This window comes from Bombina bombina, chromosome 1 (assembly GCF_027579735.1).
Source record: "Bombina bombina isolate aBomBom1 chromosome 1, aBomBom1.pri, whole genome shotgun sequence".
Classification (NCBI taxonomy): domain Eukaryota; kingdom Metazoa; phylum Chordata; class Amphibia; order Anura; family Bombinatoridae; genus Bombina; species Bombina bombina.
This window is the reverse complement of record NC_069499.1, coordinates 1,196,309,041-1,196,333,025: the sequence shown is the minus strand read 5'-3', so window position 1 is coordinate 1,196,333,025 and position 23,985 is coordinate 1,196,309,041. Positions and strand designations below refer to the sequence as shown.

General features: G+C 39.8%; 1 protein-coding gene across 1 annotated transcript; it reads left to right on the top strand.

Moving 5' to 3' along the window:
* Window positions 1-345: 345 nt before the first annotated feature.
* On the top strand, window positions 346-23,536 carry TMEM101 (transmembrane protein 101). The gene is made up of 4 exons (XM_053700119.1): window positions 346-524; window positions 1,475-1,655; window positions 2,929-3,075; window positions 20,525-23,536. Exons 1-4 carry the CDS (start codon window positions 394-396, stop codon window positions 20,831-20,833), a joined length of 768 nt encoding a protein of 255 aa, XP_053556094.1. The 5' UTR covers window positions 346-393; the 3' UTR covers window positions 20,834-23,536.
* The last annotated feature ends 449 nt before the right edge of the window (window positions 23,537-23,985 follow it).

Below are 23,985 nucleotides of genomic sequence, written 5' to 3'. Positions count from 1 at the left end.
TGGCAGACCTGTTAAAATCTTAATTTAGCGTTCTAAATTTTACCGGAACAGTTTTGCACAATTCATTTTTTCAATTTCATATGATTTCACTGCCTCATAGCGTGATCTGGAAAACGTATAGTATGTAACACAGTCTTTCTCTGGGAGGCAGAAGGATATTGCTGCCATAGTGATAATGACATCTATGGTAATAACGGTACATTCCTATCGGTTCTTATTCTAAAAGAGTAACGTTTATGCAACACAAAATAAGTAAAGTGACAAGCACTTGACTATTTCCGGGAAGTGAGATAGTACTGGCGGAAGTGGTTTGTATGAGCTTGCTTCTAATTGGCGGAAGTGAGTTAGTTGGTTGGTTGGCACTGCAGTAGCCTCAGCCTGAATTCATTCACAATGGCAGCAGGCTCCAGCAAGAGGTTATGGCAGCTGGTGACACGGGGTGGTGTATTTCTGCTTACGAGGTGCCCCTTTTGGCTGTGCTTTAGTCAGCTCATGTTGTATGCGGAACGGGCCGAGGCAAAGAGGTGAAGTAGTGCAGCATCACAACTATCGAGAGGGGGAACTGCATATTATAACTTGCACACTCTTATCCATAATGTCACTTCTCAGTGTCCACGAATCCTAAAAGTTTATTCTGACTCATAACTTAAATGTATGTTTTTATGCAAATATCGTTACCTGGTTCATAAAGTTTGTTTTAATCTGCAATATTATACTGTGTGTTCTATAAATGTGTTAGTATATGGGCTAATATGAGAAATATGGGTTGTGGGAAATAAAAACCCTCAGAAAAGACTGCACTGTGGGTTTCTATTTCACACAACCCATATTTCTCAAGTAACCACTGCACAGCACCACTCAGTTATTACCATTACTAGAGGCCTAATTGTTTTAATACCTCACATACTAAATTTGGGGAGATTGCCGTTGTGGTGCCATTGTAATTTTGTGTCCATATATGGGCTAATACATTTTACACATAGATACACTTACAGTAACAAACTGTGACTGCACCCAATACATTGTATGCCACTGTGCCACATATGATGTATGCACAACTGTACATTATACAGCAGTACATATACAGCTTCTGTGTAAAACATCACATATGGGAATATACTGAGAGATGCGCTGTACCACCTGTATACTAAAAACTGTACTGCGTGGCCCAGACAGAGCATCACATGCCAATCTATCTCACTAAAACCTGCACAGATAGAGCCACATAGACACCTCTATACATGACAGCCTGCCTATAAACACATATGTACAGCACATGCGGATACCTACTTGCATATATGGATATGTATGCATATACTAATCCAGAATAGATTTGTTTAATAGTTACTTTGTAATCCTCCCTTAGCTCCTCTCAAAATGATTAACCTTCCTGCTTCCATCCCCGCTTTGTAACTCATATAGCCCCAGCTTGTACTCCTTCACCTAACCATATTAACCTCTTTTTTCCTTATAGGAAGCCGGATATCCCTGTACCATACCTGTACTGTGATTTGGCAGTTGCTGTGCTTTGCGCCAGCTTCATGTCTTTTAGTGTAAAACGCCGTTGGTTTGCTCTGTGTGCTGCCCTGCAGCTGGCTGTGAGCACCTATGCTGCCCATATTGGGGGGCATGTGCACTATGGAGACTGGCTGAAGGTAATGGTTGTATGTGTGTGCATGTACTGCTTTAGAGGACAATAAGGTCATTTTACATATCACAAATTAATAACTGCATTGTAAACAAGTATTTTACAAACTGTCATTTTGTTAGCAAAATATGTATCATTTTACAGTTCATGGAAAAACTTATTGAAATGCATATTGAGTGTTGTTTATGATATTTCCGTTGCTGTGGCCAAATAGGGAAAGGATATATAGGTATATCAAGCAATCGCTATACATCATGTAGAAAGGTGAGGGGCTCTAAATTCCACCAAATGCACTCCAGTCATTACAGATTTAAAGTGATGGTAAACTCGCCCCTTTATAAAAACAGATCTGGAATGTTAGTGATATTTTAGATGAAGTTTAATTCATCAGTTGTGATGAAGATGCTCGGTAACTTACTTTTTAATATGGATATGAAATTAAAATACCCTGCGCTCCACCGTCCACTTCAAAAGTCAATATTGCTATGAGCTAATAGTTTAATTGTTCTCCAATCAGCGCTCTAGCTACAAAAAAGTACCTTAAAGGGACAGTGTACACCAATTTTCAAATAACGGCATGCAATATACACTACTATAAAGAAGAATATGTGCAGTATAAAACCTTTTTTAAAAACTTACTTAGAAGCTCCCAGTTTAGCACTGTTGGTGAGTTTAGGCTGGGGCACCCAGTGAAAGGGGCAGGGAAAGCAGACACTCCCCTCTTCCCTGCATATGAAAAGATAAATTACACAAACATTAGCAGCACTAATCTGTAGACCTGGGTCTACATCTGATACTTTGGGGATTGATTAGTAGTTTGAAAATAAGCACAATGTTATTAAAAAAATAAGCAAAACTATACCTTGTTACAAAAACACTCCAAGATGGGCTATATAAATAGATCATCTACAAAAAATTTATGCAAAGAAAAATCTAGTGTACAATGTCCCTTATAAAGGGAGAGTGCTGATTGTAGAAAAGTTCAAACCTTTAGCTCACAGAAAAATTTACTTTTGAAGTGGGTGGCGGAGCGCAGGGTACATGAGAAGAGGGATCAGTTTTTCTTTAACTTGCTGGGAATATCTCCTTTCAAGAGTAGCTCTGGTTCTTATAAAGTGGGTGCTTAAATGCATCCAGCATTATCTATGGTAGTAACTAATGAAGCCAAAGGAGGGGGAATAATAAACTTTATGATTTAGAAATACATTTGATCTTTTTTTTTTTAAGTTCTCCAATGTATGCCCTCAATCACCTTTTATATTTATTTATTTTTGTCACAGGTCAGAATGTATTCTCGTACTATTGCTATTATTGGAGGCTTCCTTATTTTGGCCAGTGGGGCTGGAGAGATATACAGACAGAAACCACGTAGTCGTTCCATGCAGTCCACCGGGCAGGTCTTCCTAGGCATCTACCTCATTTGTATGGTAAGTTCTAGGAGTGAGGTCAGTTGGCCCATGTCTATTAAATAGAGGAGTAATACTTCTGGTATGGCTCTGATTTCACGCCTGATTTCACAAAAACATTATATTTAACTGGTTAACCTAAAAGTTTGTTTGTGGGCTTTAGAATCAAATGGACTTATCTGCCACATACGTACTGTATAAAATGTGGTCTATTTCATATGAAATCCAATAAGATTTCAATTTATAGTAGTGGAAGAAAGCTGATCCTCTTCAATACTGTGACAACTGTAATAGTCAGATTGCTTTAGATCAGACATTTATTTATTTATATAATTACATTTTTACTCCAATTTGTTTTCATACATAAGATCTCTATATTTTATTTAAAGGGACAGTAATTATTAATTAAATTATTTAGATAGAGCATATGATTTTAAACAACTTTCCAATTTACTTCTGTTGTTGAACTTGCTCTGTTCTCTTGATCTCCTTTGTTAAGAGTAAAGCTGGGTAGGCTGATAGAAGCTCAGGAGTGTGCATGTGTCTATAGCCATCTATGGCAGCAGTGTTTTTAACTATGTATAATGCTGCTATAAACAATGTTGCAATCACTGCTGCCAAATTACTAAAGGCACGTGCAAACTCCTAAGCTCACCTAGGATTACTCTTTAACAAAGGATACCAATAGAACTAAGCAAATTGAAAATATAAGTCAATTTTGAAAGTTCTTTAAAATGTCATACTCTATCTAATCCATTTAAGTCTAATTTTGACTTTACAGCCCCTTTAAGGTAGCATACTTAAATTTATGATTTAAAAAAATTCCCCATACTAGGCCAGATTATGAGTGGAGCGCAAACATTTGCACACTAGCAATAAAGGTTTTATCGCAGGTGTTTGTGCTCATCGGTTTTACCGCTGGTATTAAGAGTTGAAAGTAAACTCGATTGCTTGAGCGCAATTGTAATTTACAGTAGGATGATTACCTCATCCTCAGAGCTCTGGTTAAACGGACACTGAACCCAAATTTTTTCTTTCATGGTTCAGGTAGAGTATGCAATTTTTAGTAACTTTCTAATTTACTCCTATTAGCAATTTGTCTTTGTTTTCTTGGAATCTTTATTTAAAGAAAGCAGGAATGTAAGTGTACAAGACGGTTCATCTTTGGTTCAGCACCTGGGTAGAGCTTGCTGATTGGTAGCTAAATGTAGCCACTAATCAGCAAGCGCTATCCAGGGTTCTGAACCAAAAATGGGCCAGCTAATATGCTTACATTCCTGCTTTTTCAAACAAAGATTCCAAGAAAATGACTTTTTTTTTTTTAAATAGGAGTAAATTAGAAAGCTGCTTAAAATTGCATGCTCTATCTAAATCATGAAAAAAAAAATGTGGGTACCGTATCCCTTTAACTGTTTTGCAAAACAAAAAAGTCACAAAACACATAAAAAATACATTACAAAGTTGGAAAGTATACCTAAGTATATTGTTTATATCACCTAATTATATGATACAGTTACTGGATCATAGCAGGGTTTTCAAGAGGTGTGTCCCTGGATATCTCAGAAATATAAAAAAATAAACAAATCAGCTTAGCGCCAGCTTTCTACCTGAAAGGATTTCAGAGAAAAATACCTAAAAAAATTTACTTTTACAGTACGCCGCTCCTGGCTCTACTGAGCGGGTCTGTTTGTTTTCCCTATCGGGCACGCTGTCTATTCTATTCGCTCCCACTCTGGTCTGGTAGCAGGAGCGAGCTACATTGAGTTTAATGGCGTGATCTGCCAGCTGTGAATAGACAGCGTGCCCGATGCGCTTAGGGAAAACAAACAGACCCGCTCAGTAGAGCCAGGAGCAGCGTACTGTAAAAGTAATTTTCATAGGAATTTTTCTCTGAAATCCTTTCAAGTATAAAGTTAGCGATAAGCTGATGTTATATAATTCTTTACTAGGTGCAGAATTATATAACATTATTTTGTGGGTTTACTGACCCTTTAATTCTCTCCGAATAAACAGTTACCTTATAGCTGCCAGGCTTTGATTTTCTTACTGTACCCTCCGACACTCTGGCTATAAAGAGTACACCCTTTATAAAATGCATATAAGATAATTATGTTATTCTTCTATTTTTTTATTTTATTTATTAATAATGATTTCCTTTACATGTGACCGAGTGCATGTAGTTTTTAATGTGGGTATGTGCACTTAAGTAGTTGGCGAAACATTAGACTATAGCTACACTTTAGTTCTAAGGTAGCCATAGGTGTCATCAAGCGCTTTTGGACATTACTTGTCTGTATATTTGCGTTGTTTATTTTTGTATATTTGTGCTGTTTTTATTTGTTATTGTTTATTTTTATTTTTTTTAATTGAGGTTCAGTGTAAGGCATACAGACAGAAAATGCCAATAAACAGTAACAAGAAAAATAGTTTCATGGAACACATTTAGTATACATCAAGTAAGATATGTATTACAAGGTTATATGGCAAATCTTAATTTACTCATAGTTTGCCAATCAAACTTTACACCTACTAAATGACTCATGAGGCCACTTTTGGACCTCTCAATGATGTGAAAAGTATACAGTTACAGCAGGCAGTCTAAGTCAGGTGGAGACCACTCTTGGATCTCAGATGGAGAACCTCATTTAACTATTATTTTGTGATGTAAACTATCTGTGCTTAACACATATAAAGCAAGTCATAGATTATAAAAAAAATTGCCTAAAATCTTAAGCATTGAAGAAAGTACAAGCGGGACATGGAGATCTGAAACAAAGGGAATTACTGCAATGTTACAATAGGTATCTTGGAGTTTCTTATGTGAGTCTCTGGTATCTATTGTGTGGGATCTCAAAGCGTAATAGTGATGAAAAGTCCCCCATATGATCAACCTGTAAGTGTAAATGTAGAGCTACTTATAAGATAAAATGAACGATTGGCTTTTTGTTAAACTGATAGGTAGATTAAAAGGAGGGAACATATATGGTTTCTCATTGGGAGGGTATTAGCTCCCATACTATTCATGCTTTCCTTAGAATATTGTTCCTTATGTAAATCTTCCTTTGATAAACTTAGCTCTCTAAGAGGAATGTGGACTTTGCTGAACTGTAGCATGACGTATAGTGTAAGGTCAGGCCAGGTCCACCATCTAAGCCCCTACCGTGGGACCTACCTGGTTCTATTAACAAAAAAAAAAAAAAAAAAACATGAGATGAGCTTGTAGTACTATAAAATAGCAAAGCTCCAAAGCTTGTGTGGGAGTATATATTGGTAAAAGGTTATATCTAGCCACAACAGAGATTATTATGTGAGCTAGTTAAAGGGACAGTTTAGTCAAAATTAAACTTTCATGATTCAGATAGGGCATGCAATTTTAAACAACTTTCCAATTTACTTTTATCATCAAATTTGCTTTGTTCCTATTTTTGAAAAGCTAAACCTAGTTAGGCTCAAACTGATTTCTAAACCGTTGAAAGCCTCCTCTTAGCTCAGAGCATTTTGAAATTTTTTCACAGTTAGACGGTACTAGTTCATGTGTGTCAAATAGATAACATTGTGCTCACTCCCATGGAGTTATTTGGGAGTCTGCACTGATTGGCTAAACAGCATGTCTGTCAAAAGCACTGAGATAAGGGGCAGTCTACAGAGGCTTACATACAAGGTAATCACAGAGGTAAAACATATATTAATATAACTGTGTTGGTTATGCAAAACTGGGGAATGGGTAATAAAGGGATTATTTATCTTTTTAAACAATAAAAATTCTGGTGTAGACTTTCCCTTTAAGGAGAATAGAAATCAGTGTGAATGTAGGCAGCATTAACAGCACATGGGACTAGGGAAGGTTTAGGATCAATAAAAAAGGGCAAAGGTTGATGTAGTCACTGAATAAGCCAAATAGCTTGAATATATATCTAGAGCACATCTCCTAATTTAAATGTACAGCTAAGGTTTTGTAGCCCGGCTGATATAAACTATAAGAACAGACAAAGCCAGGAACAGATACAGGTATACCTCACTTTACAGCGCTTCACTTTACAGTGCTTCGCTAATACAGCGCTTTGTGGAGCTGAAGTTCAACCTCCAAGGTTTTTGAAACAGTGCTGTAATCATTGTGAGATTGCGAGAAAAGTGAATGGCACTATTTTGTTATGCGCAGTTCACTCTGTTTACAGCATTACAGTGCAATCTGTGTCTCAGTGCTATAGTCTGGCAAATTTTACTACAGTAATTGTCACTATTTTACAGGTACAGTATTTATTGAATACTGTGCTGTGCAAGTGTTAAACTAAATGTATCACTATTGCACCCATAATATATGTTAGTTCAAACATGTTTTCAAGTTTTTAAACACACTGGCAAGTGAAAAGAAAGCTAAAACTGCCTTATTTCACTTTAAGGCGGTTTTCACTTTACAGCGGGGTTCCGGTCCCTAACCCACTGTATGAGCGAGGTATACCTGTATACAGTAAATATAACCAAAAGTAAGGTAAGAACTAGGTAAACTTATTTGGTAACAATCTAAAGTCCAGAAAAAACAGCTTATGACTGCATATCGCAGGTAGGTTAAACAGTCTAAAAGCTTGAGGGACATGTGCTGCTATCAAGTCTTCATCGTGAGTTCAGGTAAACAGTCATGCGACCAGAATGCAGCCAAGTCTCTTATTTTGACATACTAGTGACTCATTGGGGTAACAATAGGTTAACAACTTTGTCACACTGTATAATAGTCTTTAGACTCCAAAACCTACTCCGGACCTGATGTTTGCATTGATATGGGCAGCCTCAGAGGGGTGCATAGCCATGAGTAACTGCTTCAGGAACAGCGTTTTACCGGGTGATAGGTAAGAGAGTAGCTGTGCCGCTAAATCTGCAGATTTCTAGTGCTCGCGGAGGAAATAGGGTAGCTGGCTTAAATAGGCATTCATCTTCTAGATAGGTGTATGCAAGGTGCTCCATTGCTTCTGTATCATATTGGGCATCACATATGCAACGTAACCACCACTGTGTTTGTCCATTCTCAATCTCTCTACAGTTCCCACTCTCTATCACAGCGATCGAGTCCACAAAGGAAGGTTGGATCACCTCCTCCGGAACTCCGGGCTTCAGCAAAGTCTGACATGGAGCTTTAATTGTCACAAGCAATGACCTAGATTACAAGTTTTGTAGTTTGGTGCGGTAAGGCTATACCGCTGAAAATTTGGCCATTGCGTGTGGAATGGCAGGTATCCCGTATTACAAGTTTCTGTGGTACAGCTATATTGCAAAAAATTACTTGAGTGCTGGATTTTCATAGCGCCTGTATAACAGGTTGTGCTGTCTGGCTAAAATGCTTGCGTTATGGTCTATACTGCCGCAATCCATTCTGTAATCATGGATTTTGCAAAACTCATAACTAAAATGTTACAAAGTACACTAACACCCATAAACTACCTATTAACCCCTAAACCGCCATACCCAGCATCGCAAATACTATATTAAACCTATTAACCCCTAATCGCCAACAGTATATAAAGCTAATAATCCCTAAACCGCTGCCCCCATCGCTACTACAATAAAGTTATTAACCCCTAAACTACTGGCCCCCAACATCGCATATCACTAAATTAAACTATTTACCCCTAAACCTAACACCCCCTAACTATAAATTAAATTTACAATATAACCATCTTAAGAAAAATAACTTCCCTGTGAAATAAAAAAAAACTAAGATTAAACTATAAATAAACCTAACACTACGCAAAAATAAAGAAAAACTAAATTACAAGTTTTTTTTAAAAAAAAACTAACACTACAAAAAAATTAAAAAAAATCTTACATTACCAAAAAAAACACCCACTAAAATTTACGAAAAATAAAAAAACACTAAGATTAAAAAAAAAAATAAACAAAATTATCCAAAATAATAAAAAATACACCTAATAGCCATATAAAATCAGCCAATAGGAGTTAAGCAGCTCTCATCCTATTGGCTGATTTAAATTTTTCATCCAATAGGAATGTAACGGTACCCCAATATAAAAGGGGTACCTTGCATTCAAGCTTCAGTGTTTGTTGGTCGATCGCATTTTGCCGTCAGTCCTGGACAGCTCCACGCCACCGGGATGAAGATAGAAGATGCCCCCGCGATGGATGAAGATCTCACCGCCTGGATGAAGATGGATGTCTGGACTTCAGGAAGTGTGAGTAGATTTCCTGGGGCTAGTGTTTATTTATTATTATTATTATTTTTTTTTTGGGTTGTTACTGTTGTGTTTTTTTGTTTTTTTTTGTTTTTCTTTTTAAGATTAGGGCTTTTTTATTTTAATGGGCAGTTAAAGAGCTGAATGCCCTTTTTTAGGGCACTGCCCATACAAATGCCCCTTTAGGGACAATGGGTAGTTTAGGTTTTTTTTTATTTTGAGGGGTTTTACTGTTAGGGGGACTTTGCAAATTTTTAATGTAAAAGAGCTGTTTAACTTAGGGCAATGTCCTACAAAAGGCCCTTTTAAGGGCTATTGGTAGTTTGTTAGGTTAGGGGGATGTTTTTTTGGGGGGTTTATTGTTTTTATCGGGCTATTAGATTAGGTGTATTTTTTTTTATTTTTCAAAAGCTTTATTGAGATTTAAACAAAGCTATACAAGCAAAGTTGCTGAAAAGCAAGGGTTTTGTGGTACAGTAATGTTACATATACAGTAATTTTGCGTAAAAAGAAAAAAAAAAAGTATGAGAGGGCGTAAATCGCCCTTTACTCACTCATTGTTGAACAACCCAAACTCAATATGAACATACTTAAACAATGCAAGAACGTGTAGTTGACTTACTCATATATAAGGGAAAGGAAGGGGGAGGGGGGGATTGAAGCTCTTGTTCTAGTATGGCTAAGGGTTTACAATATGGTGACTAAGTACGCTACAGAGTTATCCCAGGTTTCCAATTAGGGTTTTAGGTAGCAGACCAAGTTTCCCAGAGATTGAGATCCAGCCCGGAGGGCTGTCTTATTTCCAGGCTCTTGCTATAGCTAGCTTTACAGCAGAAAATAGGTAAATGCAAAGGTAGCTTTGGTGTTTCGGGAGAGGGTGTAACCCTAGGTGTAATAACGCTGTTTTGGGGGCTTTTAGTACCCGAATACCAATTCTGGCCAGAGCTAAGAAGGCCATATTCCATGTCGACTTGGGTTTTGGGCAGCTCCACCAAACATGCAGAGAGTCACCAGGCTGTCCGGGATTAAGTGTAGTTTAAACAAGATTAGGTATATTTTTTATTATTTTGCATAATTTCGTTTATTATTTAGTAATCTTAGTGTTTTTTTTTTATTTTTTGTAATTTTAGTGTGTTTTTTGGTAATGTTAGATTTTTTTTTTTATTGTGTTTGGTTTTTTTAATTTGTTGTTTAGGTTTTTTTATTTGTAGTTTATTTTATTTTCTTAAAATAGTTATGTTAGTTCTATTTATAGTTTAATCTTAGTTTTTTTTTTATTTCACAGGTAAGTTTTTTTTTGTTTTTTTTAAATTTATTTTAAGATATAGTTATATTAGGGGGGGTGCTAGGTTTACGGGTTAATAATTTAGTGATATGCGATGTGGGGGGCCAGCGGTTTAGGGGTTAATAGGTTTATTTAGTGTCGGGGTGGCGGTTTAGGGTTAACAGGTTTATTTACTTGTTGGCGATGTGGGGGCAGCGGTTTAGGGGTTAATAACTTTATTTAGTGTCGGCGATGTCGGGGGCGGCAGACTAGGGGTTTATGTTAGGGTGCTAGGTTTTTACATAACTTTCTTTTCACTGTAGACATCAATGGGGATTGCATTACGGCGATCGCCATTCTGCAATCGCAGGTGTTAGTTTGTTTTTTTTCTAACACTTTCTCGCCATTGATGTCTATGGCGGAAAGCGTGCACGAGCACATAAAGTCAGGCCTTGGGTTTTGTGCGGTATGGAGCTTAACGCAGCAATCCGCACAACGAAAGAAGGTTTTTCAGTAACTTGTAGTGGAAGTGCTATAGAGAGTGTGATACCGCTCATTTTTTTGCGTTATTTACGCACCCGGTTTAGCGCACAACTTGTAATCTAGGTCAATGTTAGCTGTGGAACTCATATTAACTGGAGTGGTGAGAGGTTGGTCGCCATTTTTAGAGTGGTTAACATTTTCATGTGTGCCAAAGCACTCTGCGAAGTGTTGTGTTAGCCGGGTGAAATGGTCGTCCAATAAAGCAGTCTTTTTAATAATGTTTTAATGGGGAAATCCATGTCCTTTCTGGCTCAATTATCAGCCTACAAGAGGTTGCTGTACCCGGCTTACCGGGGGGGTGGTGGTGTTAGTTTCAATATCATCCGGTAGAGCAAGTGTTTGGCTGTGCGATATTATTTGCAAAGTCGGATGTAGGGTTAGTATTGAGATAATTGGCGGAGTATGCACAATGCTTGAGCAGCTACTGGTAATGTAGCCTATCATGGCCGCTGCTCAGACACGCCCCCTCGTCAGACAAGTTATTTACTTGTAAAGTCTGCTTACTGGTGTGAGTATTGTTCTGTTATTTTATTATTTTTATGAATCGATTAAAATTATTTTTGGACAAAAGTTTACATTTTTCTCTAACAAATTGTAACATGCCATGCCTACTGCTTAACAGCCTATGTTATTTAGGATATTCATGATAAGAGACAGAGATCCTCTATACCAGCTTCTTCTACATCAGCTTAAACTGATCTGTTTGTGCATTTGCATATGACCAAAGGTCTGCACAGTCTTTTTCCCGCCTTGTTAGAGTTGCTTCAGGGAGAATTTTGGAAAACTGAGAAATATTTACTCAGTTATACTCTGTTCCACTTTCAATTATTCATACGGTGACTAATCCACCGAATGTTGATGCTGCTGTTTTAATGTTTGATTTTCCCCTCTATTTAAAGTATATAAAATGGAAATAAACTGTAAATGCACTGTCACTTCATACTTGCTATGTCTTCTTTTGTTAACCCTTTGATGACGGGGTTTGTCTACATTGGAACAACAATAATAATAATGACAAAAGTGTGGACATAGTCTTACCTACGTACCTATGCATAGAGAGTGTGGAATATACAATGCAATTGACTACAGTATATGAAAAGTACATTACAAAATATTTTGATAATGGGTTGAGAAACCAGAGTCCACATTTAGTCCAGAATTTATCCATTTAAAGTGGATTATCATTTTAATTTCAAAGGTTTTTCTTTCCATGGTGTTTTTGAAGTTGCCTCTGAGAATCTGAGATTTTTAGGTTTTGGATGGAGTGGTCAGGTTGGGTGAAATGGTGACCAACAGGAGTACAGTATTTTGTTTCACAGTGGTTTTTGATTGTCTGTGTAAGTTCATCCGAAGGTGCAGTTTTTGGCTTGTTTCTCCAATATAACATCCCACTTCACATACAGTGCAATGTATCATGTATACCACATTTGCAGATATACATGAATATGCCCCTTTAATGTTATAGGATTTATTTTTGTGATTAGCTGTGCTGCTTTCACAAATGTGTTGACATAGTTTGCAGAGAGCTTTGTTGCAGCCATAACCATCTATTTCCCCTGCCTGTAATCTTTTATTGACACTGTCTGCCTGTCTCCTAAACCCCCATATGATTTTTACGACACCCCCTCCTCCCCCTGCATTCAGACCTCTGTAACACTTTGTCTTTTTAGCCTGTGTTTTAAGATATAATCTGTAAATTCCATCAAATTGGTCAGTATTGCTTCAGACTTGAAAAAGGAAGACACTCTTCCGAAAGCTTGTCATCTTACCTCCACCAGGAGGAGGCAAAGACACCCCAGCCAAAGGATTAAATACCTCCCCCACTTCCCCCATCCCCCAGTCATTCTTTGCCTTTCATCACAGGAGGATGGCAGAGGAGTGCCGGATTTTATGGAGGGTAGTACTCTTCGCAGTGGGACTTGAGTTTTAAGTAGTCCTGTCAGCCTCTCAGTGAGAGCCTGGGCGAAAGTTAGAGTCCGGAGATGCAGGGAGAGTCTTTCTGCTAAACCATCCCGACTCATATTAACGGCTCCATAAGCAATCAGTGTTGACGAGTTTCGCTGCCTGCTTTCTTCACTCAAGTTAAGGTCAGAAGCGATGCTACTAACCTGTCACACTTGAAGTCCGTGTTCCTGTTCCATGGCGTAGATTCTGGTAAGATCGTTTAATTTTTTATTAATAATAACAACATAGACACGGTCACTGTGGGGCGCCTTTTTATTGCCACAGAATCAAGGGTTAATACTCCTGGAAGGGGGATTATTGAACAGGGGGGGTTTATACATATTGTTTATTGTGTCATTGCTGCGTTATGTGCGAGATGAGACTCTGGCAATGTGTGGAACTTTCAGGTTACTTGCGGAAACTTTGGCACTTTTTTTTTAGTGCAGGGGCTGTCCTGCCAGGCATTCCATGTGACTGGGTGTGGCTATCCTTCCCGTTGATCTGTGGCACAGGAGATGTAGCGGTTTCTGTAGAACGGGTCCTAGGAGGTGGTGAGTGCCCTGGCCATTGGTGGTATAAAGCTGCCTTTTTTAATAAACAAAGTTAGTCTAACCAAGCGTGCAAGCGATGGAGGGCTCTCCTTCCTTAATATAGTCTCATTCCTGTGTTTATTGTGAGGTGTTTCTGGTAGATCAGCCTGCTCAACTATGTTCCACATGTCTTGATAAAGTTACAACATCTAAATGTAATCAGATGTTTAGTACTACTGAGCCGTCTACCTCTGAGGGTTTTTCATCCCGGGAGGTGCGTTCCCTACATTCATCTCCGATTGACATGCAGCGCCCCGGGGTCCAACCGTTACTCCTTCGGAAGAGAGTTGTTGGACGTCAGACTTTGCGGACCAACTGGGATCCATGCCTTACCACGTTCTGCTAATCGCAAGCATAGGGTTTATCATAGCAGCCCGGCCCAGGGTTTTTCCTTGCCAATGGGAGATCCAGAGGCTCTATACAAAGATGAGGCCCACTCAGACTCTTCGGAGGAGAGGCCCCTTCTGGGTCTGAGTCCGTGTCATCTAAACCTCTGGCGGCGGAGGAACCTGGTTATAGGTTTAGGATGGAGAATTTGCGCTTTTTGCTACGGCAGGTGCTAGTTACTCTGGAGGTTCCAGAACCTAAGATACCGGAGGAACCTGCGATTCCTAAGCTTGACAAGGTATACAAGGACAGGGTAGTACCTCCAGTCGTTCCCGTTAAGATGGCCAATATTATTAAAAACGAATGGGAGCGATTAGGTTCTTCCTTTTCCCCTTCTTCTTCCTTTAACAAACTGTTCCCTGTTCCGGACTCTCGGCTTGAGCTGTGAGGGACCATCCGTAAGGTGGATGGTGCTATCTCTACACTCGCGAAGAGGATAACTATTCCCCTTGAGGATAGTTTGTTGTTTAAAGAGCCCATGGATAAAAAGCTGGAAAACATGTTGAGAAAGATGTTTCAGCACACGGGGTTTGTTTTTCAGCCAGCAGCGGCCGTTGCGGTGGTCACTGGAGCTGCAACATTTTTTTGTGGATCCCTGTGCGCAATGGTCGAGGGAGAGACATCCATCGACGAGATACAGGAGAAGATTTAAGGCTCTGAAGATCGCCAATTCTTTCATCTGTGATGCCAATATCCAAATTATTCGCCATGAATGCTAAGGTGTCAGGTTTTTCTGTTTTACCGCGCAAGTCTCTGTGGCTAAAATCTTGGTCTGCGGACATGACCTCTAAGACGAGGCTGTTGTCCTTGGTTTTTCAAGAAAAGATCCTGTGCGGTCCAGGATTGGATTCGATTATTTCCACGGTTACGGGAGGCAAGGGAGCTTTCCTATCGCAGGATGAGAAGGCTAAGCCTAAAGGATCTACTTTTCGTCCCTTTCTTGCAGACAAGGCTCAGCGCCAGCAACTCGCCGCAAGAGCGGACCAGTCCAAGGGATCTTGGAAGCAGGCTCAATCTTGGAAAAAGTCTAAGCAGAGCAAGATGCCCGCCAAGACGAAATCGGCGTGAAGGGGCTGCCCTCGACCGGTCTCAGGATCACATAGGGGGCAGATAATCTCCATTTTTAGACGCGACAGGACGTTCAGTACCCTTGGGTTCTAGAAGTGGTCTCCCAGGGTTACAGGATAGGGTTCAGATCCCATCCGCCCCAGGGCAGATTCCTCCTGTCAAACCTGTCTTCAAGACCAGAGAAGAGAGAAGCCTTTCTAAAGTATGTGAGAGATTTCGCCTCTATCGGGGTTATCGTACCAGTACCCCTAGCAGAAAGGGGTCTAGGGTACTATTCCAACCTTTTTGTGGTTCCAAAGAAGGAGGGCACGTTCCGCCCAATTCTGGACCTAAAGTGTTTAAACAAGTTTCTGAGTGTTCCATCGGTCAAAATGGAAACGATCAGATCTATTCTGCCCCTAGTTCAAAAAGGACAGGTCATGACGACTATAGACTTGAAGGACGCTTACCTTCATGTGCCAATCCACAGGGACCACTTCAGGTTCCTAAGAGTTGCATTTCTGGACCAACTCTTCCAGTTTGTGGCCCTTCTCTTTGGTCTGGCGACAGCCCCAAGAGTCTTCACGGAGGTTCTGGGGGCGATGCTTGCAGTGGCCAGATCCAGGGGCATTGCGGTGGCGCCTTACATGGACGACATCCTGGTCCAGGCACCGTCGCTCAGCTTCGCAGAGGATCATTCGAGGGTTTTTCTTCTTCTGCTCCAATCTCACGGTTGGAAGATCAACTCAGGAAAGAGTTCCCTGGTTCCCAGCAACAGGGTGGAGTTCCTGGGCACGATAATAGACTCTATGTCCATGAAGATATTTCTCACAGATCAGCGGTGCAGGAAGCTTGTGTCCACCTGCCTTGCCCTTCTGTCCTCCTCAAGCCCATCAGTGGCCTAATGTATGGAGGTGATAGGTCTCATGGTGTCAAGCATAGATGTCATCCCATTCGCCAGGTTCCACCTCAGATCTCTTCAATTGTGCATGTTGAGACAGTGGAATGGTGATCATTCAGATCTATCATAGCTGATCTCCCTGGATGCTCGGAATCGGAACTCCCTCTCTTGGTGGATTCTTCCGGAGCAACTGACCATGGGGACATCCTTCTTGAGACCGTCCTAGGAGATTGTGACCACGGATGCCAGTCTGTCAGGATGGGGAGCTGTTTGGGGTGCCAGGATGGCACAAGGAAAGTGGTCCAGGGAGGAGTCTCTCCTTCCGATCAACATCCTAGAACTACGAGCAATCTACAATGCTCTGAAGGCTTGGCCTTCTCGGGGGTCAGTCAGTTTAATCAGATTCCAGACCGACAACATTACCTTGTGGCTTACATCAACCATCTGGGGGTACGAGGAGCTCCCTCGCGATTAGGGAGGTGTCTCGGATTTTGGAGTGGGCGGAGTCCCACGACTGCTCGCCCTCATCGATTCACAGTCCAGGTGTGGACAACTGGGAAGGGGACTTCCTCAGCAGTCCATACATGCTGGGGAATGGTCTCTTCACCTCGAAGTGTTTGCAGAGATTTGTCACAGATGGGGAACGCCGGAGATAGATCTCATGGCGTCCAGACTCAATTGCAAGCTACCTCAATATGGGTCGAGGTCCAGGGATCCCCAGGCAGAGCTGATAGATGCCTTAGCGGTTCCTTGGGGATTCACCCTAGCTTAAATTTTTCCTCCGTTACCACTTCTACCTCGCATAGTGGCACACATCAAACAGGCGCGGGCCTCAGCCATTCTGATTGTTCCTTTGTGGCCGCGGAGGACGTGGTTTGCGGATCTGGTGGGGATGTCATCCTCTCCGCCGTGGAGGTTACCCTGTCGCAGGGATCTGCTGTCACAGGGCCCTTTCAGCATCAAAATTTAGATTCTCTGAGACTGACTGCGTGGAGATTGAATGCCTAGTCTTAGCCAAGAGAGGCTTTTCTGAAAGTGTGATTGATACTCTAATTCAGGCAAGGAAGCCAGTCACTCGTCGCATCTACCATAAGGTGTGGAGGACTTCCTGGTGTGAGAAGCATGGATATCCTTGGCATAAGGTGAAGGTATCCAGGATTCTGTCCTTTCTCCAAGATGGTTTGGAGAAGGATCTTGCCGCTAGTTCCTTAAGGGGACATATTTCGGCATTATCAGTTTTGTTGCATAGGAGACTTGCTGAGCTCCCTGACATTCAATCTTTTGTTCAGGCTCTATCTAGAATCAGGCCTGTCTTTAGACAGTCGGCTCCGCCTTGGAGCTTAAACTTGGTCCTTAAGGTTTTGCAGAGTGTTCCGTTTGAAGCTATGTATTCCATAGACATTAAGATTCTGTCCTGGAAGGTTCTCTTCCTGTTGGCTATTGCATCGGCACGCAGAGTATCTGAACTAGCGGCCTTGCAATGTGATCCTCCTTATCTGGTGTTTCATGCGGATAAGGCTGTACTTCGCACTGGGTTGGGGTTTCTCCCCAAGGTGGTGTCTAACCGTAACATTAATAAGGAAATAGTTGTTCCTTCTTTGTGTCCTAACCCTTCTTCTTCAAAGGAAAGGTTACTTCATAACCTGGATGTGTTTCTTGCCTTGAAGTTCTATTTTCAGGCTACAAAGGATTTCAGACAGTCTATATCTCTTTTTGTGGTGTATTCTGGAAAGCGCAAGGGGCAAAGGGCCTCTGCTACTTCTTTGTCCTTTTGGTTGAGCTTGATTAGCTTTGCTTATGAGACAGCGGGACATAAGCCTCAACAATGAGGCCTCTATGGAGCAGAATTGTAAGGCGGCTACCTGGTCCTCCTTACACACGTTTACAAAGTTTTAAAAATGTTAAGTTTTTGCTTCTGCTGAAGCTGTTTTTGGGAGAAAGGTTTTGCAGGCTGTGGTGCCCTCAGCTTAGGGTCTGCCGTTTACCCTCCCCGGTTTCATTAAGTGTCCTCTAGAGCTTGGGAATATGTTCCCAATAGTAATGAATGAAGCCATGGACTCTCCTCCCCTTTAGATGGAAAACATAAATTATGCTTACCTGTTAATTTAATTTCCATCGAGGGGAGGAGAGTCCACAGCTCCAGCCCGTATTTCCGTTGGGCATCCCTAAATTTAATCAACTTCTGGCACTGTTTATACCCTGATATTTCTCCTACTGTTCCTTGTCCCCTCGGCAGAATGACTGGGGGTTGGGGGAAGTGGGGGAGGTATTTTAAGCCTTTGGCTGGGGTGTCTCTTCCTCCTCCTGGTGGCCAGGTTCTTAATTCCCAATAGTAATGAATGAAGCCGTGGACTCTCCTCCCCTCAATGGAAATTTAAATTATCAGGTAAGCATAATTTATGATTTTAACATATATATATATCCGTATCAAGAAGGGCACTCTCAGGATTTGTAAATTCAAATAAAATAGCTTTATTCGTACATCAACAAAGAATGGTCGACGTTTCGGCCCTTATTCGAGCCTTCATCAGGACATATTAAATTGGCTTCTTTGGGAGTTGGGCTATACAGCCGTTTGTAGATTTAATATGTCCTGATGAAGGCTCGGATAAGGGCGGAAACGTCGACCATTCTTGGTTGATGTACGAATAAAGCTATTTTATTTGAATTTACAAATCCTGAGAGTGCCCTTCTTGATACTGATCTACATAATTACTCTTTGAGGATTGCACCCAGGTCTACTATACACCACCTAGGTTGGAGTGCTGGATATAAAAAGTCTACACACCCCTGTTAAAATGTCAGGTTTCTGTTATGTAAAAAAAATGAGACAAAGATAAATCATTTCAGAACTTTTTCCACCTTTAATGCGACCTATATAAACTGTACAACTTGATTGAAAAACAAACTGAAACTTCTAGGTGGAGGGAAGTAAAAATAAAAAACAAATATGGTTGCATAACTGGGGATGTAGCTGTGTTTAGAATTGAGCAATCACATTCAAAATCATGTTAAATAGCAGTCAGTACACACCTGCCCTCATTTAAAATGCCTCTGATTAACCCTAAATAAAGTTCAGCTGCTCTAGTTGGTCTTTCCTGACATTTTCTTAGTCGCAACCTACAGCAAAAGACATGGTTTGCAGAGAGCTTCCAAAGCATTAGAGGGAGCTCATTGTTAAAAGGTATCAGTCAGGAGAACGGTACAAAAGAATTTCCAAGGCATTAGATATACCATGGAACACAGTGAAGACAGTCATCATCAAATGGAGAAAATATGCCACAACAGTGACATTACCAAGAACTGGACGTCCCTCCAAAATTGATGAAATGACGAGAAGAAAACTGGTCTTGGAGGCTGCCAAGAGGCCTACAACACCATTAAAGGAGCTGCAGGAATATCTGGCGAGTACTGGCTGTGTGGTGCATGTGACAACAATCGCCCGTATTCTTCATATGTCTGGGCTATGGGGTAGAGTGGCAAGACGGAAGCCTTTGCTTACGAAAAAAAAAACATCCAAGCCCAGCTAAATTTTGCAAAAACACATCTGAAGTCTCCCAAAAGCATGTCGCAAAAGGTGTTCTGGTTTGATTAAACCAAGATTAAACTTTTTGGCCATAATTCCATCAGAGCATCATGCTTTGAGTCTTTTTTTTCTTCAGCTGGAACTGGTGCCTTAGTCAAGGTAGAGGGAATTATGAACAGTTCCAAATACCAGACAATATTGGCACAAAACCTTCAGGCTTCTGCTAGAAAGCTGAACATGAAGAGGAATTCATCTTTCAGCATGACAACGACTCAAAGCATACATCCAAATCAACAAAGGAATGGCATCACCAGAAGAAGATTAAAGTTTTGGAATCGCCCAGTCAGAGCCCAGACCTGGATCCAATCGAACATCTGTGGGGTGATCTTAAGTGGGCTGTGCACAATAGATGCCCTCACAATCTGACAGATTTGGAGTGTTTTTGCAAAGAGTGGGCAAATCTTGCCAAGACAAGATGTGCCATGTTGAAAAACTCATACCCAAAAAGACTGAGTTCTGTAATAAAATCAAAGGGTGCTTCAACAAAGTATTAGTTTAAGGGTGTGCACACTTATGCGACCATATTATTTTAGTTTTTTATTTCTACTTCCCTCCACCTAAAAGATTTCATTTTGTTTTTCAATTGAGTTGTACAGTTTATAGGTCGCATTAAAGGTGGAAAAAGTTCTGTAATGATTTATCTTTCTCGTTTTTTTACATCACAGAAACATGACATTTTAACAGGGGTGTGTAGACTTTTTATATCCACTGTATATATACACACACACACACACACACACACACACACACACACACACACACACTATAAATATATATATATACACATACACAGGTTTAGCATTCAACAAAGAATACCAAGAGAACAAAGCAAATTTGATGAGAAAAGTAAATTGGAAAGTTGTTTAAAATTGCATGCCCTATCTGAATCATGAAAGTATAATTTACTCTTGACTGTCCTTTTAAGGTTTTGCACAATGAACAAAGTTAACAGGTGGGTGGGTAAGGCAGGGATATAGAAGCAGGTAGATGCACTGGCTTTTTACTGATCCTGTTTAATCTTCCTAGGCATATACCTTGCAACACAGTAAGGAGGATCGACTGGTGTATCTGGACTACCTCCCTGGTGGTGAGCCAGCCTTGCAGTTACTGTTTATCCTCTATGGAGTGCTGGCACTATCATTACTCTCTGGTTATTACGTGCGGACAGCAGCCCAAGTCCTTGCCGTTCTGCTGCCTATCTCCCTGCTCCTTATAGATGGTAACCTGCAACACTGGCATGGAGGACGGAGGGTGGAGTTTTGGAACCAAATGAGGCTGATCGGACAAAATGTGGGCATTTTTGGGGCAACAGTAATACTTGCCACCGATGGCTGATCTGGAACTGCACTTTTCAGTGGATTGTGAAGCTTTGCAGAACATCACAGACTTGGTTTACCTAAATATTGGCCTCACATGTATTTGCCAGGAATAATGTTACTTTCCCACTAGAAAGGGATTTCTTCCATCTTTACTAAACAATGTTGCAAGTCCAGTGCTTCCTCAGTCTCACGTTTTCAGTCTATTATTCTAGAGGTAGTTGAAAAGCAAATGTACATTTTTAAAAACTCCCTTTTATGTTATGGAAAGTGGGTCATAACATTTTTGATGTGCATTAATTCCATCACTGTTTGTAAAGGCTGTTAGAATTACTAAAGGTTTTCTACTTATTTATGTTTTAGTTGAAGGGCATATTAACAGTAAAGTGTAAATGGAATCTTTTAACGCTTATTGTTCAGAGTATTTATACTACGTATGGAAGCCTTGAGATCACCGGGTATAGTCATTTGATGTCATGACTCAGGGACATCTATAGATATGAGCATTTTCATTGTATGGGGATGTCAGTGCAACATATTGATCATGGCACATAGTGGGAATACTCCTGGACATCACATGATTTAATGTATAACTTTAAAAGGAAGATGTTAAGTCTTATTTGAGTTATTTAACTATGCATAATTATATACTTTTTTGTAAGAACTATGTCTATTTTTATAGGAGAAAAGGTGACCTATTGGCAAAGGAGTACAACAGTTTATTCATGTTATGCAGAACAAATGACTACCTTCTCTAGCATTAGATGACATCTGTCAGAGTGATTTCCGTTTATTCAGTACAATTCCTTGATTTTTTTTTTTCTCTCCTCAGATCAGAACAATGAGCACTATCAGTTTTGTTAGCCTTTCAGAGTAAGACTATATTTCTCCTTGATTCAAGAGATCTGAATACCCGGGTAACCCACTTCTTATATCAACCATTGTCTCTACTTTTACCAGATCTTATCCTTCTGGTCCATTTACTATGGGTAACATCAACTCCCCCATATAACACTAACGCTTTTCCTGTTTCCAGATAATCTTGTCCAGCCCTCTATCTTCTCTCAGTCCCTTATTCTTCCCACCATGAACACAAAATCACTTTCTTTTTTAAACGCTTTTGGGAAAGCTAATTCTGTTCTTCACATATGCGAGACCAGTATCTGTGATTTTAAAGTGATATCTGTATTTATTAAACGTGCGTTTACTTATTATAAAAGTAAGCACACAAACATTTGTGTCTGTCAAAGATTTCTCGATCTTTTAGATATGTATAGGTCTACAGCTACCGTCAGCTAAAGTGCGGAAAATACATTGATTAGTAGTAAGTTAAAGGGAAATTCTAATGTAGAAATAACATACTGTAATTAAAGGGACAGTCAAGTCCAAAAAAACTTTCATTATTCAAATAGAGCATGTAATTTTAAACAACTTTCCAATTTTACTTGTATCACTAATTTTGCTTTGTTCTCTTGGTATTCTTAGTTGAAAGCTAAAACTAGGAGGTTCATATGCTAATTTCTTAGACCTTGAAGGCCGCCTCTAATCTGAAAGCATTTTTGAAAGTTTTTCACCACTAGAGGGCGTTAGTTCATGTTTTTCATATAGATAACATTGAGCTCACGCACGTGAAGCTCCTAGGAGTCAGCACTGATTGGCTAAAATGCAAGTCAAAAGAACTGAAATAAGGAGGCAGTTTGCACAGGCTTAGATACAAGGTAATCACAGAGATAAAAAGTATATTAATATAACTCTGTTGGCTATGCAAAACTGGGGAATTGGTAATAAACGGATTATCTTGGATTTGACTGTCCCTTTAAAGCATTGCATTTTTTACCATTACGGACTCTAACCCTGTAACAGTAAGCAATGTGGCTCCAGAACAGGACATCCAATTAGCCAGTCAGGAGCAGCAGTCACACCTAGTTGCCACTCAATGGCCAATTTTACCTTTTGGAGCTGAAATGCTTTCTGCTGTGTAATATAATTTATTAAAAAATAAAGATAGTAGCATCTTTATTTTTTAATTAAGTAACTGTACTTAGCAGTTTTTGGGGGCTAAAGTTAGCGGGTGTGGGGTGTTAGAAAAAAAAAACCAGCCCTGACAAGTGCCTTTACATTGCAGCCTATGGGAACTGTGTGTTCCCTGTTCATATACATGTATATTTATGTCTACATACACATATATATTTATGTGTTAATATGTATATACGCATATACATATATATTTACAATTTGCTGTCATCACTGTGCAACTTACCCCCTTTTCTGTGCTAGTTCTCATGGCATAAGAACGAGGTTCCCATTAGCGCAAATATCGCTTTTGCAAAAGTGATATTTTGCGCTCCACTTGTAATGTAGCCCATTATAAAGACTGACATTTAAATGATGTTGCAGGATTAACTAAGAGTGAACACTTCTGTGGCGAGTGAGGGCTTTAAGTCAGCGTGAAATCAAGTCATTAGCAAGACCTTGCGACATTTAGATAACCCTGTGCCATGTCAGGTGCACCATTTGCAGCACAGTATTGTGCAATGTTTTGCTGTTATCACATTGCTACTGTGATATTTACATGGTGAGTCAACCGCAACCAACACAAGTCCTAGTGTCTACCTGCTGTTTGAGCCCTTAAAAGGGATTATTTTTTTTCCAACCTCTGAAGAAAATATATTCTTACATTGTATGATTATAAGATCAACTATAAAACATTTTGTACAAATTATATGTTTGTCTCTTTATTTACATTAATATTTCACAAATAAAAATGATAAATTGTTTAGTTTTGTGCCACTAGCTGTACAGAAATGTAAGTTTAATTGCATGTCAAACAAAAAAGAACTGATACATTTTATATATATATATATATATATATATAGAATTGTTATTGCTTTGGTTAAAACGGATGTTCATGTGCAAAAGCTAATTGTTATCCATGTATGGCATTTAAAGGGACACTGAACCCAATTTTTTTCTTTTGTGGTTCAGATAGAGAATGAAATTTTAAGCAACTTTCTAATTTACTCCTATTATCACATTTTCTTCATTCTCTTGGAATCTTTATTTGAAATGCAAGAATGTAAGTTTAGATGCCGGCCCATTTTTTGGTGAACAACCTAGGTTGTCCCTGCTGATTGGTGGATAAATTCATCCACCAATCAAAAACTGCTGTCC